The sequence below is a fragment of the Macaca thibetana genome, chromosome 1, assembly GCF_024542745.1.
Source record: "Macaca thibetana thibetana isolate TM-01 chromosome 1, ASM2454274v1, whole genome shotgun sequence".
Taxonomy (NCBI): Eukaryota; Metazoa; Chordata; class Mammalia; order Primates; family Cercopithecidae; genus Macaca; species Macaca thibetana.
The window spans coordinates 68,928,382-68,943,916 of NC_065578.1; the positions used below are offsets into that span (position 1 = coordinate 68,928,382).

At 34.3% G+C, this 15,535-nt stretch overlaps 2 protein-coding genes across 6 annotated transcripts in view; both read left to right on the forward strand.

The window, feature by feature from the left end:
* Positions 1-15,535, forward strand: part of LRRC7 (leucine rich repeat containing 7) — a 1,535,715-nt gene that overhangs the window by 1,131,781 nt on the left and 388,399 nt on the right. Inside the window, exon 2 of one of the 5 annotated variants that reach the window (XM_050804511.1) lies at positions 1,669-1,745. The exons of the other annotated variants lie outside the window; for them this stretch is intronic. Within the exon in view, the coding sequence (XP_050660468.1) occupies position 1,745 (1 nt within the window). The 5' untranslated portion in view covers positions 1,669-1,744. The remainder of the gene's footprint in view (positions 1-1,668; positions 1,746-15,535) is intronic. 5 annotated transcript variants of the gene reach the window in all.
* The window catches only part of SRSF11 (serine and arginine rich splicing factor 11), a 763,374-nt gene that overhangs the window by 231,666 nt on the left and 516,173 nt on the right, over positions 1-15,535 (forward strand). The gene's annotated exons all lie outside the window — the stretch shown is intronic.

Consider the following 15,535-nt stretch of genomic DNA (forward strand, 5'->3'; position numbering starts at 1 on the left):
TGAGAAATGGCAATTTAGAGGATGGTGAACGATTACATACAACCGAAAGGAATCAGGAAAGGCTTCCTGGAAGAGGAACTGGTTATCTGGACTTTGATGGGAGTGGTGAAACCACAGGCAGAAATCAGTAGAAGGGCAGTGCTAGCGGGAGGAGCAACATGAACAAAGATGTAGTGGGGGGCAGGGTGGGGAAGATTCCACCAGGTGTTTCAGTCTTCCTGGTCCATAAAGTATGTGTTGAAAAACTGTTGTGGGTAAAGTCAAGGGCAGAGAATCACTTTTTAACTTGAATACCAAGATTAGGAATCTGATTTTTTTTTTATTCTGTGAACAGTGGCAAGACCAGAAGGAGCATTTTTATCACATTAAAACCGTAATTTCTATCTCACTTTAACAATGGATTTATTATCAGGAAATTACTTCTGCCTAAACACACCATTTGCTAAGGTTTATTGATTCTAAGAATATGCATTTTGTGGAAATAAAGAATTGTGTCAATTAAACATAATCTTCAGCATTTTATCTGCTATTTATATATTGTCACTGTCGTTTTTATTTTCCAAAATACCCTTTAAAGTTCCAAATCCAAGAAAAGATTTTAGTATCTAAGTCATACTGTGTAAAATTGACTTGTTTAAGTAGATCTTGAAGTTTTTGGCCTTTTGATTTCCTTTTTTAAATTTTTAATAGAACCATTGCACTAAGTAATAATGATAATGAATCCTCCCTTTATGACTCTTAAGACATACCAGGCCCTGCCTGACTCTGGATATGAACTAGATACTTCTCTGTCCCACTGATAAATGGAAATTCCCTATAGTCCTGACTTATACATTTAATGATTATATAGAGAGTCTTGGGTTTTATAGACATAGATATAAAGGCTTTATATTGAGTATTCATATTAATAAATTTAAAATACATTTTCTTTTTTATTTCCCATATCAACCATGGGATAATAAATGTATAGAGTGCAAATTGCAATAGCAAGTTAATGTGTATATCTCCGTCAGTCTCATGCAAGTCACTTTTCTAAAATACGCTTAATTACAAATGCATTTGGGGATTTTGGGCTCAGTTATTTTAGTTATAATATACTGAATACATTAAGCTATGACTATATGCACATATAATAACTAACAATGTCAAAGCATTTAGTTTTGTTTTAATGATCACTGTGAATCACCAAATCAGTGTTTAAGGTATAATAGCAAGAATATAAAATTTTATTGATTCAGAATAATTAGAGGAGAAGGCAACTCTAACCTGTATGAATCTAAATTATAATTTTTTAAAATTTTTTATAAATTCAAGATAAGAAAAAATACATTTTACATTTATTATTTAGTTATTAGAAATAAAATGGGCAAGAAGGAAAAGCACTATACAAAGCAATTTTGCTTATAAATATTGAAGTGTTGCTGTAAGGAAGAATATTGGACAACAGTATCATCCTTTTATTCCACCATGGATTTATATACCCACAGCTCTAATGTTTAGTGGTAGTGTTTGTGGAATTATTCTTATAGGATATGTAACCTGACAATTAGGGACACATCTAATTAAGCTCTTCACATTCCATTCTTGCTTATTATGTTCATTTAGATGCATTTGTCAATTTATAATTGCAGTTAATTGAAATTTTTTAAATTTTCTTTTTTTTTAAAGGAGCCCGCTACATGAAAAAAAATGCAAGTCAAAGTGGTCACAACCTAGAAGTCTGCAGAGACAGGAATAACTAGCAAGTAGATACTATGTTATTTTACTATGCTTAAGTATATAGAATTCAGTAGTGTTATGGGAATTTTACTCTATAATTACCAAATAGTCTTGTAATTTTAAATTTATACTTAGCAGTTTTCATGTTAACATATATCACATCACAAAAATAATTAGGAAGAAACATGGATCTCAGGAAACTCATTTTCTGTCAGTAATAATGAAATTACTTTCATAAGAAACATGAATTTAAATATTGTATCCTCTCTCAGGTCTTATTTTTAGAGCCCTTAATTCAATACTTATTCCTTCATAAAAGGAGTAAATGAATCTCCCTATGTCTTGTGACATATTTATCCACTATGTAAATGCATTGGTTCCTCTCATAAGCTGTTAATAAATATTATTTTATAATAATGCTTCTAAGAAATAAAGTGAAATTATATTCCTTTTCGAAGGTTACATTTCAAAAATTCAAGGTGATTTCAAATGAAATCCAGGCACAAAGCGGGAGCTTTGCATTTATCAGTATTTCCTGACATTTTCAAGAAATGAAATTGGAGGTTCGATGATAAAAGCATGAAATGTTTAGATAAATGGATAAAAACTGAATTTAAGAATGTGGGAAGAGTAAATAAGATTATTTGAATAGCAAGAAGAATCTTTGAAAATCTCATTGCTCCATGTTAAAGTGGTCGGAGTTGATTCTTTATCCACAAATGTATCTTGAAGATTGTAATAGAATCAGAAAATATTAAATCTAAAAGGATTTTAGAAAGTATTTGCATAAATATTTCATTGGTATGGAGAAGGGAACTAAGTTTGCAATTAAAAACGTATTTTACGTGTATATCTACATATCTACATATATACATATATTTTTTCAAGATAGAACTTAATACAGCTAGTTCTTAATAGGACTTATTCGATAGTAATGATAATTAAAATATACATGCAAAGAAAAATGTATACGAAATGGCAGTATCCATAATCAAAATTTTGTGCATACATGTTTTATATTTAAAATTTTATAGTAGTAGATATTTCTATAAACACAGAAAATGTGTAAAATTGTGTTTCAATTACTTAGCAGTACAGATTCAAAAAAAATTATATAAACCAACAGAAGTTTCTTCCTTTTCAATTTTCTTTGACGGCTTTGTGAATGACAGGTCATGAATGATAAATACTTCACAGATAAACTCTATCCATATATATACAATTTGAACCACACATTTTGATAAGAAGAATACTAAGCAATAACTCAATAGAGATGAAAAACATTTTTATAATGAAAATTATTAGTCCTTAGTGTATTTGATTTATAAAATTAGACTCTTCATCTTAGACTGCCATAAAGTGGCACACGCTTATCCTATGAGGGGATGGAAAGGAAAGCACCTTCAAAATTCAAAGTTCAGTTGGGCCAACTTCATATTGAAGGAGGGAAAATTGTAAAACTGTATTTATAGATACCTTGGTAATAGTCAATATCAGTTTTAGCTCAGAAGGAACTCTAGAAGGCCATAATTTAAAAGATATTGGAGAATTGAAAGAAAGAAAGAGAGAGAGAAAGAAGAAAGAAAGAGAGGAGGGAGGGAAGGAAGGAGAGAAAGAAAGAGTAAGAGGGAAGGATGGAAGGATGGAAGGATGGAAGGAAGGAAGGAAGGAAAGAAGGAAGGAAGGAAGGAGGAAAGAAAGAAGAAAAGAAACCAGGAGAAAAGGAGGGAGAGAAAGAAAGAAAAAGAGAGAAACAAAAGAGAAAGTGGAAGGAAAGAGAAAGAAGAAAGAGAAAGAGGAAAGAAAGGAGAAAGAGAAATGAAGAAAGAAGAAGAGAAAAGAAAGAGAAGAAAAAGAAAGAAAGAGAAAGAAAAAGGGAGGGAGGGAGGAAGGAAGGGAGGGAGGGAGGGAGGGAGGGAGGAAGGAAGGAAGGAAGGAAGGAAGGAAGGAAGGAAGGAAGGAAGGAAGGAAGGAAGGAAGGAAGGAAGGAAGGAAGACATTTGGTAGCAATATGAGACTAGACTGCAGGGAGTTTGATGCTGGGAAACAAGGAAATCAATGGCTTGTTGGAAGCCAGGCTCAGGAATGTGGTTGCAGTAGAGAGAGAGAAGAAGAACTTGATTTGAAAGAAATATCTTCTTTACCAGGGTCCACAGGAACTTGGTTTGTAATCTCGTTATTTGAGACCTGGAACACTAAAAGATTAACAGCTAACTTCAATAGAGGATATTAAAACTGTAACTTTAGCATGGAACGTGACATTCGTATGCCTCCTGCAGAGCAAACTGGGGGATGATCACAGGGATAGTGAAAACACAGAACTGGAGCTCTGGGATTGGATAAAGCGTGGGTTGATCTATTAGAATAGAGATGCTGATAGAAGCTGCCAGAATTTTATCAGGCAAAAAACATGTACTGAGTGAAAGGGAAACATTGCCACAGGTAGAACTTTTAGGATCATCAATGTTCAGTCATCCAAATTCTGTTCGAGGAAAGAGGAATTAACCACAGAAACTGATAGTTAGAAATAAGAGGAAAACTGACTTCTACTGTCTTTGTTTTGTTAACAGAAACCAAAGAAGCCAAGAGATTCAAAGAGGGCAACAGTGTTAAATGCTCTTGAAAATTCTAGAATGATTGAGGGAGAAAAAGCTTTTGGATATTGCAATTAGTAATTGGGAACCCCAACAGAGCTAATCCAACTTTGGACGCCAGATGGTTTTTGAATCCTCTTCAACAGCATCTTTATTCTTTATCTCCTTCCTATATCAATCCCAATGATTCATTAATGTTTTTCAGATTTATCTATGGGTAGTTTTATTTTTGTAAGTCAGATTTACTTATTCTCAGAATATCATTGTTATAAACACGTTAAGTCTTCCCATAATTTGAATAGCAAATTCAATTCAATGTATGTTAGTTAAGGAATTGTTATTCTTCGGTAATCCCATCAAATATGCATGACTTATTCCATCTAATAATCTCAAAAGTAATTTCCCACATTAGACTGACAAATATTCTGTTTGCCTCAGAAATAACAATTTCAGTCAGTACTTGGCACAGAGTAGGTACCCATAAGTAATTGAATGAATAAATGAATGAATGAGTGAATGAATGGATCAGTTCTTTCCTCTCTTTGGATCATTCCACATTCTTTTTGTTTTTTTAGTACTCCTGTATCATCTACTTGCAGAAAATACACTCAGAATTATCTAACTATCTTCTACTCCTTATATAAACAAATAGAATTAAGAAGAAAATGAGATTACATAACACTTTTTGGTGCAATTTTCCACCTGATTCTCATTAGTTCTCTTTTCATTTTTCTTGACCTGGCATTATAGACTTAATTTTCATAATTGTAATCAGAGCATAATAACCACTAAATCTTTTTAAACTTTTTTTATTTATAAATATTACTCTTAAATCTTTGTATTGCATTATTTCTTTTTCTGTCTACAGTAAAAAATGGCTTTATTGTTTTATTTCAGGTGATATAAATAATTCATGCTTATTGTAAAAACCTCAAACAATACAAAAAAGTATGATGAAGAATGTGAAAATCACTTTAAAAACCACTCAAAAGATAACCACAATTAACATTTACATTATTCATAGGTTGATCACTTTATCATTACAAAATGTTACTTTTTATCTCTAATAATGCCTTTTGCTTTAAAATCTACTCTTTCTGTTTTTAGCACAAACACTACCAACTTACATTTGGTTAATATTTGCATTGCTTTTCTTCGTGCACCCTTCATTCAGCCTTCTGGTTCTTATATTTATGATCTCTTGTAAGCATCTTATAGTAGCCTTTATTTAAAAATCCTAATCTGATTGTATTGATATTTATTGGGTTATGTAGTCCATTTGCATTTATATTTATTAAAACAAACTTGAGTTTCTATCTATCATGTTACTATTTATTTTCTCTTTAACTCACCTACTTATTTTTTTCTCTGTTAACTTCTTTTGGATTCTGGAAATAAACAGATACTTCCTGTTATTCCATTTTTAATTTATTAATTTATTAGATATATATGCTTATACTGTTCTTATAGTGGTTACTCTAGAGATTTCACATTCATCCTCAACTTTTATAGTCTAACACAAATAATTACTACTAGCAATTCCCTGATACTGTTAGAATTTTAGAAAATTTTAACTCCATCTTGTGCCATTATTAAGACATTTTTCACAGTTTATTTAAGGATTACTTAGAACATTTCTTGTTTATACAGTCAATATCCATTTATATTTACCTTCACATTTATTTTTCCATTGTCATTCATTTCTTTTGCATATCTGTGTTTCCATCTGAAAATATTCTCCTTGTGTCTGAAGGAATCATTTTAGAATTTCTTTTAGTGCGGGTATCCTGGAAATACATTTTCTGTTTTCATTTCTCTGGAAATTCTTTATTGTATCTATGTTTCTAAACCTTATTTTTACTGGTTATAGAATTTCTTTCAGCACCAAAGATTTCATTCCATTGTCTTCTAGCTTTCATCCTTTCTGTTAGGAACCGTCATTAATCTTATTGTTGCTCTTTTGATACTTATTGGTTTTATTGCTTAAATAATGTTTAAATATTTTTTAATGTTTTTACTTATGATAAAATACTCATAGTATAAAAGTTACCATCTAACCACTTTTAAGTGTACAGTTCAGTGACATTACCTACATTCAGATTGTTTTGCAACCATCACCACCATCCATCTCCAGAACTCTTCAAAATAATCATGGAAACATTTACATGTCAACTAGTACAGACTAATGTATCCTTTCTTTCCTTTTACTGAGAATTCTTTTTATTTGAAAAAACGTAGACATTATTTTTACAGCAGTGTTACATTAATTGCAAAACTTGAGCAGAAAGTGCAGAGAATTCCCATTCGCCACACATTTACAGGCTCCCACACTATCGACATCCCACACAAGAGTATTATATTTGTTATAATCGATTAACCTGCATTACCATATAGTTATTGCTCAAAGTCTGTAGTTTACATTAGGTTTTACTCCTGGTGTATATTCTATGGGTTTGGACAAGTGTATAATGACTTATATCCACATTTATAGTATAATACGGAATAGTTTCACTGTCCTAAAACTCCTCTGTGCTCCATCCTCCCTAATCTCTGCCAACCACTGATTTTTTTACTGTCTCCATAATTTTGTCATCTCCAGAATGTCATATAATTGGAATCAGACAGTATATAGTTTTTTCAGATTGATCTTTTTCACTTAGTAATATGCATTTAGGTTTTCTTCACATCCTTTCATCGACTGATAGCTCATTTCTCTTTATCACTGAATTATATGCCATTATATATCACAATTTATTTATTCATTCATAAAGTATTCTCTTTAATGGCTGCTTTCGATTTTATATCTGGATAATTTTTATTTAAAAATCCCTTAATTAGAGATAATTTATTATTATTTTTTTGCCATGTAAAATAATGGCATATGAGCCAAATTGAATGTATCCTTATATACTTGTATTTCTCAAAGGATATTATACCTCCTTGGGTACAGACTTGTTGAGAAACAGGCACTTTAAGAAAATTATTATTTTTAGAAGTATTTTATTGTGTGAACATATACATAAAATTCAATTTACCATTTAACCTTTTTAAGTGTATATTTCAGTGGCATTAAGCACATTCACACTGTCATGCAAAAAAATCATCTTTAATATCAATGGGCAACAGCTCATGTGATTCAAAAATCAAAAGCTTCTAAATGATAAACTGGAAATAGTCCCTCCCAACTCTATCCCTAGCCAATTTCCCTCTCTAGAGAGAATTAACTGGCATTATCAGCTTCTTGTATAAATTTCCAGAAATATTTTTCATATATGTAAGTCTACTTACACATATATATATATCTATTTTCTCCTTTTCCATTGAAATTGTAGCATATTGAGACACTATTCAATGCCTTTTTTACCTAATAGAAAATATTAGAGATAATTTCATATGTGCTCACAAAAAACTTTCTAATTTTATTTTCTGACAGCTCCTTAGTGACGTACATTGCATTGATTTATTTTGCAAACAGTCTTTTGCTATCATGAACATAGCTGCTCTAAATGAGCATGTACAAGACTGTTTTGCATTTATGTAAGCATATCTCGAAGAAATAAAATTGCTATATACAATGGTATGCCCTTTTGTGATTTTGATAGAGTTTATAATATTGCCTTGCATAGAGCTTCTTCCAAGTTTTTGCCATTATCCATAATGTAGTGAATAAGACTTTCTAAATTTAATAGATGGATAATGCACTCAAAAGCTGTGATGGTTTACATTTCCACAGCATTATATATTCAATATCCTTTGCCCATATTGCTATCCAGAAGTTGGATGTGATCACTTTTCTCATTTTTCTCATTCTGCCAGGCATAAAGTAATGTCTGAATTACTTCAAGTTGCATTTTTTCTGTTAGAGAGATTCAGCATTGTTTCATATGTGTATTAGTCATATTCTTTTCTATAAATCGTATATTGATATTCTTTGACTAATTTTTAGGGTTGACTTTTTCTTATCACTTTGTGACTACCCTTTGTATGCACTCTATACCATATATAGTATACACCATACTGTTTGTATGTGATATATACACATACATATATTCTTTGTATGTAATTTTCTTTCAAATGCATTGCAAATATTTTCTCCAGCTTAAAATTTAATTTTTATGTTAGTTTTTTGCCATTTTTATGTTAGTTTTTACCATTATTTTTAAAGGTGTATGAGGTAAAAGACATCTTTTGTTTTTGTAATGGAATTAGCTATTTAATTCTATTATATGTGGTTCTTCTATATATAATTTATATTGGTATTTAATTCTCTTGAAGCAGTTAGGTAATTATTATAGCTGTTAATGACAGGGACTGTCTGTCTTCCTAAAATATTTAATTATTTTTATTTTGACTCACCTGTGATTGTGAAAAAGTTCACTTTTACATTTAGGGAACAGTTAACATCTGCTGGGAAATGCATAAATGAATTCATACGTTTTTTATACAGCTATCCTGAAAAAGTCATTTCCTAGATAAGAGATGTCAATAAACGGAAAGCAGTACAACTTCATTTGAGACTTAACGTATTAAGAGAAAAAAATTATCTCAAAATACCAAAAATGGGAAAGGCATACAGCTGATTTTTTTTTTTTAATCATTCTGACAGTAAATAAGTTGCCAGAAGTCCTTCTGAGTTCTTTCTTGTCTTCCTTTGTGTTTTACTGGACAGTTGTCACAAATTATTAGTAAGAGAATTTGGAAATTAAAACTTTCATTTTCATGACTATTCATTTCATATGATATTTAGAGACCCTTCTATTCTTTACAAGTTATAGTGGTAGAAAAACTATGTTAGTCCTTTTGGATTGTTATAAAAAAAATGCCGTAGATTTATGGCAGTGACTTATAAAGAATCAATGTTTATTTCTTACAGTTCTGGAGGCTGAGAAGTTCAAGATCAAAGTGCCAGCAGATTCAGTGTCTAATGAGGTCCCCTTCTTCATTGGCAGTTGTGCTCTCACTGTAACCTCACATGGTAGAAGGAGCAGTCTCTGGGGTCGTTTTTATAAGGACATTAATCCCATTTATGAGAGTTCTTCTCTCATGAATTCAATACCTCCCAAAGGCCCCTTCTCCTAATACTTTACTTTGGAGGTTAAAATTTCAACATATAAATTTTGGGGATGAAAAGACTCCATTCATTGCAAGTAGAACTCAAGGCTAGCAAAGACATAGAAGTCAAGGAAGCAGTACTTAAAACCATATGTTCTAGAGTTGAATTGTCTAGTTTAAAATCTAGCACTACCTTCTATGACTGTTTAAAATTGAGCACATTCCTTCATTTTTCATTACTTCTTTTTCCTCATCTGAAAAAAAAAAAAAAAAAAAAAAAAAAACAGGGACATGATTGTACTCATCTCTTAATATTGTCTAACTGTTGGGAATAAAGCAGCAAACAAAACTGATAAAACTTGTGCCATTCAGGAGAATCGCTTGAACCCAGCAGGCGGAGGTTGCAGTGAGCCAACATCACGCCACTGCACTCCAGCCTGGGCAACACAGCAAGACTCCATCTCAAAAAACACATGAATACCTGTGCCTTCATGAATACGTGATTTGGGGCTATTCATATGAAATATAAATGTGAGAGCAGTTCGAGAGATGAATTAGTATAGCAAGCAACAGGACACATAGCACATAACATGCAATAACCATTGTTTATGATAATTATTTGAGAATCAAGAAATATAAATCAAATTAGACAAATTTATTTTTGAAAAGAAGTTCTTGCTCACAATTTGTAAAGAAGAATAAAATATGATAAAATTATACAAAAAACTGACAAATTGATGCTTTTTTAACACTAGGATTTATTTATGCAACTAATGTTTATTGGGCATCTGTTACCTGCTGAGCACTATTCTAGGTGCCAGAAATCTAGCAGTAAATGAGATGAGAAGTCACAGAGACTTATACTTTTGGGTAGTAGAGAAACTCCAGAAAATTATACAATTGTGTGGTTATTGAATTTTTTTAATAAAATCATTTCACTGTACCACAGGAACTTGCTATTTTAGAATAAATCTTTTTCAACTATTACTATAAATAATTAGACATTTATTTGATTCATATATTTAGTTTTCTTAAAGTGTGATAAGCTTATACTATTACAAATACAGTTACCCTTGAACAATGTAAGGGTTTGGGACACCAATCCTCCCAAGCAATGACAAAACCAAATATAACTTTTGACTCCCCAAAAGCTTGACTACTAATATCCTCTGTTTACTGGACACCTTAGCTATAATATAATCAATATGTATGTTTTTATATATATATATATATATGTATATTTGAGAGTATATGAGGCACTGCATTCTTACAATATGGCCAGAAAAAAAGGCAATGTTATTTAAAAAATCATAAAGAAGAGAAAATATATATGCTGCTCATTAAGTCAAAGTGGATCATCATAAAGGTCTTCATCCTTGTCTTGACATTGAGTAGGAGGAGGAGGAGGAAGAGAAGAGATTGGTCTTTCCATCTTGGGGGTGGCAAAGGTGGAAGAAAATCCATGTTTAAGTGGGCCCATACAATTCAAACCTGTGTTGTTCAAGGATCAACTGTACTAACTCCAAACGACTTCCAAGTGCATATCCTACTGAAAGTATATCAGTCATTCTGTTAGGAAGCCAAAGAGAAATTTTAAGTAATATAATATAATACTGTCCATGAAAAATAACCAAAAATTGAAAACCAACTGTTACAGGTTAGAGGTGGCATTTATATGGGCAGAAATTGAAAATCTAAAGAATGAAATTGACGACAAGATTCTTCAGATTCTGTATAGGTACGAAATGCCAGCATACACTCAAGGAGCCTAAACATTTTTAATATAATTAGGGGAAGTTATTGGAACTCTGAGGTGAGCCAGAAATAGTCAACAAAGGAAAGAGAGATTGGAGGCAAGAGGGCAACTTGTCAAACTGTGCTTGTCTCTCAAGACCATGATGGCCAGAGAGAGACTACAACCAGCTTCATACCCCAGGCTCCTGTCCAGACCTGTGCTGCTCTGGGGAGCCCTGCATGACCCAGCAGCTTGGTTTCTGTGCCCTGAGTGTTCCAATACCAGGAAAACAAGTGGCCAGACCTGTGCTGCTCTGGGGAGCCCTGCAGGACCCAGCAGCTTGGTTTCTGTGCCTTGAGTGTTCCAATACCAGGAAAACAAGTTTTGATGCTGCCATGTCTGTTTGGCTATATTTCTAAATTATCTGTGCTGAACAACGGGCCTGCACCCTACCTGTAGCCTAGAGAGCACTCTCTAGCTGTAATTGACTAACTGAGTTTAGTTGTTTAAACTAAAGCTGTGACAACTAACCTAGAGAAAGATGGAACAGCAAAAGAGAGTAAAATTCACATTTATCGAGTCATTTCTATGTAGTCAAAATACATTCATACACATTTTCTTTCTTACCTTCATATTATCTCTATAAGAAATATGAGAAACTGAGATGCAGAGAAGTTACATAAGTGACTTTTTGACAGTTACCCTGGTTACTAAAGGGAAACCCTTTTTCTATAGGACTTGAAGGGGCATTCTATATCTACTGTATTGCCAGGAGGAAAGAGTTTCCTTGAGAGAAATTGGATGAAGAAGCTATCGTAAAATTTTATCACCATAATAAACCTCTATAGAGGTATAGGCTTATTAGATAGAAATGTGAAGATTCCTTAAAACAATAACAATGGAACAATGACAATAATTGTATTGTTGTCATTAAATATGGCGCCTCTGGTCATAGTGGAAAGGGAGATTATGGCAGAAGGTAGAGAGAATGTCTACCAGGAAGTCATAGGCTATCCAGATAGCAATACTAAGTGGGTAAGTGGGTTTCTGAAATGAAGGACAGAGATCTGGGCTAAAGACGTGGATTCAGGAGATTTTACCACGACAATCAGAACTAAAATCAAGGGTATAAATGAGGTTGACCAAAAAAAGCAAAAAGCAAGCTAAGAGGAGAATAAAGAGCATAAATTGCCTTTACATTTCTTTAAAATTTGAAGATGTAAGAGGGCCAGAGTCAATTGTGTCCACAGAAGAAGAAAAAAAGAGAATGCCAAGGAAAAAATAACAGAATTAAATAAAAAACTGCAAAGAAAAGAAAGTCTGAGTTCATAGAATCTGGTGGTTAAGATATTTGGGGACCTGCAGGAGAACTTTATAACCATGTAGGTTAAGCTATTGAGTGTGTCTTAGGTTGGATTCTTTGGAAACAGACTCCAAGGTAAAAATTTGTGTGCAGGAGAATTATTGGGTGGTTCTGGGTAGAGAGAGAATTTGAACTGCAGTGACGTTGCAACACAGGCCTCAATGGAGCCTAAGGGTAGCACTGGAGCTGGGAAAGCCCTTCAGTATTGTGCCAAAGTGAGGCAAGGCAGCTGGGCTTTCAAACCAGCCTCAGTCGTAGGAGGGACGTATCCTGGATGAGGTAATTCCCTTCAGTCAAGGGCAGGGCCCAGAGAGGGATGCACTGGTGAGCCATTAGTGGCCAACCTTCTGGCAACTGGGAGAATGAATGATTCCATCCTGCAAGGGATCTGGGATGGTCAGCACCTCACAGCTTCCCAGGAGAGAGTGCAGAAAATGAATGTGAAGAATGCTTTGCTGTAAGGGTTTTTATAATTGTAGCCACTAATTCTCTCTTCCAAATTTTCCCCGCCATCATCTTTTTGCCAATCTGACTCCTTTACTGACAGATTTTCTTCTTAGATAGCTACTTCTTTTACTTATATGTCCTGCAATTAAGTAGCTGTCTTTTCTGTCACTGTTTCACGGAGTTGTTACTAGTCCCACAGGGGACAATGCAAGTCTAAGTGGATTCCTATAGCCACTCCCATTAACGCTTTTGTGCAAAATTGCCATACTTTACAGAATTGCTTTTTTCTAGATCAATTTTCATTAGAAATGAGGCTTTCTGTGTGAGCTCCAAGTTAAGGAATTTAGAAACTATAAACCAAGAGTTGATGTATTATTTGAAGGCTCTGACTGTATTGAAGAGTCTGGTTTTACATATTTGCTGTGGGACTTTACACTTCCTTAGAAGAAGACACTAAATAAATAGGCTACAATTATAACTATGAAATCTTACCATAATCTTATGTTCATAAATATAGAAAAAGATTAAATAAAAGCTGTTAATCATTTTGGCAATTATTAATGTGTGGAAGCTCTGAGTGTAAGGATGGTGTAAAAATAGTTCCCAGGTGGGATTTGAGTCAACATGAACTTATATCATCATGTCAACCAATTTTATCACCCTGTATCTTTCCATTCCCTTCAGGTGCTTAATACAATATCCAGCTGTCTCTGGCAGTCACCTGAGATGTGTATTTACTGGCAGTTTTATTACTTTTTTCAGAATATATAGTACCATATATTTATTTCTCTTTTTAATGTATTGATAGAATAGTTTACTATTTAAGATGTATTAGTGACAGATTTTTTGGAAAGTATAAACTTCTAATCTATTAAATTTGATTTTACCAAAAACACCCCCCACTCACACCCTCCCCATTTAAAAAAATGGGAATCATGTAACATCTTTACTTAGATCTAACTAGAAACTCTTTGAAACGGGCATATTTGTTCTTGCTTTGAAAATACCATATAAACACCAAAAAAAAAGTCAGTCCCATCTGTCAAATTGCCTGGAGAATGCATTTAACAAGGATTGAAGCTACAATAAAGGCCATAAAATATGCAGCAAGGGAAGGAAGGATAAAGCTATCCTGCAGTTCATTGGCTTCACCTACTGTGCAGTGTACTCCTTGTGAACAAGACAGATTAGATAGTTATTGCTACATCAAAATATCTGCCATTGTGGAGAGTAAGATAATTGGAAAAAGAAAAGTGGACTCCAAATCCCAGCTCTTTCCATGATCATGAGCCAAGGAAATGTGAAAATTAATTACATTTTCTTTCATTTTATGAAATTGGATCAACTTTTCCTAATAGAGAATAGAACTTATTTGCAGTAAGGGAAGCTTCAACTTCATTCATACTATTACCCATTTGGCAATTGAAAGAAGTGAACTTAAAGGTTTAGAGCTGAGCCTAAAGGAAAGGGAATAAATTGCTGAAGAGTGTGCACATAAGCTGGATAATACAAGAGCAGTTAACCGCCCCTGTGATTCCATTACCTCCTACTAGGTCCCTTCCAAAACATGTGGGGATTATGGGAACTAAAATTCAAGATGAGATTTGGGTGGGGACACAGCCAAACCATATCATTCCACCCCTGGACCCTTCCAAATCTCATGTCCTCACAATTCAAAACATAATCATGCCTTTCCAACAGTCCCCCAAGCTCTTCACTCATTCCAGCATTAACTCAGAAGTCCAAGTCCAAAGTCTAATCTGAGACAAGGCAAGTCCCTTACATTTGTGAGTCTGTAAAATCAAAAGCAAGTTAGTTACCTCCTAGATACAATGGGGGTACAAGTATTGTGTAAATATACCCATTACGAATGGGAGAAGTAGGCCAAGACAAAGAAGCCACAGGCCCCAAGCAAGTACAAAATCAAGCAGGGATGTCAAATCTTAAAGCTCCAAATTTATCTCCTTTGACTCTATGTCTCACATCTAGGTCAGGTTGATGATGCAAGAGATAGGCTCCCATAGTCTTTGGCAGCTCTGCCCCTGTGGCTTTGTAGGTACAGCCCCCCTCCAGGCTGCTTTTATGGGCTGGCATTCAGTGTCTGTGGCTTTTCCAGGCACATGGTGCAAGCTATCAGTGGATCTACCATTCTGGGGTCTGAAAGGCAGTGGCCCACTTCTCACAGGTCCTCTAAGCAATGCCCCAGCAGGGACTCTGTGTGGGGACTCCAATGCCTCATTTCCCTTCTGTACTGCCCTAGCAGAGGTTCTCCATGAGGACTCTGCCCCTGCAGCACAATTCTTCCTCGACATCCAGACCTTTTCAGACATCCTCTGAAATCTATGCGGAGGTTCCAACATCTCAATTCTTGAATTCTAGGCACCTGCAAGCCCAATACCACATGAAAGCTACCAAGGCTTGGAGCTTGCACCCTCTGAAGCAACTGCCCAAGCTGTACCTTGGCCCCTTTTAGCCAAGGCTAGAGCAGCTGAGGCGCAGGGCACCAAGTCCTGAGGCTGCACACAACAGGGGGCCCTTGACCTGGCCCAAGAAACCATTTTTCCCTCCTAGGCCTCCAGGCCTGTGATGGGAGGGGTTGCCAGGAGGGTCTCTGACATCCCCTGG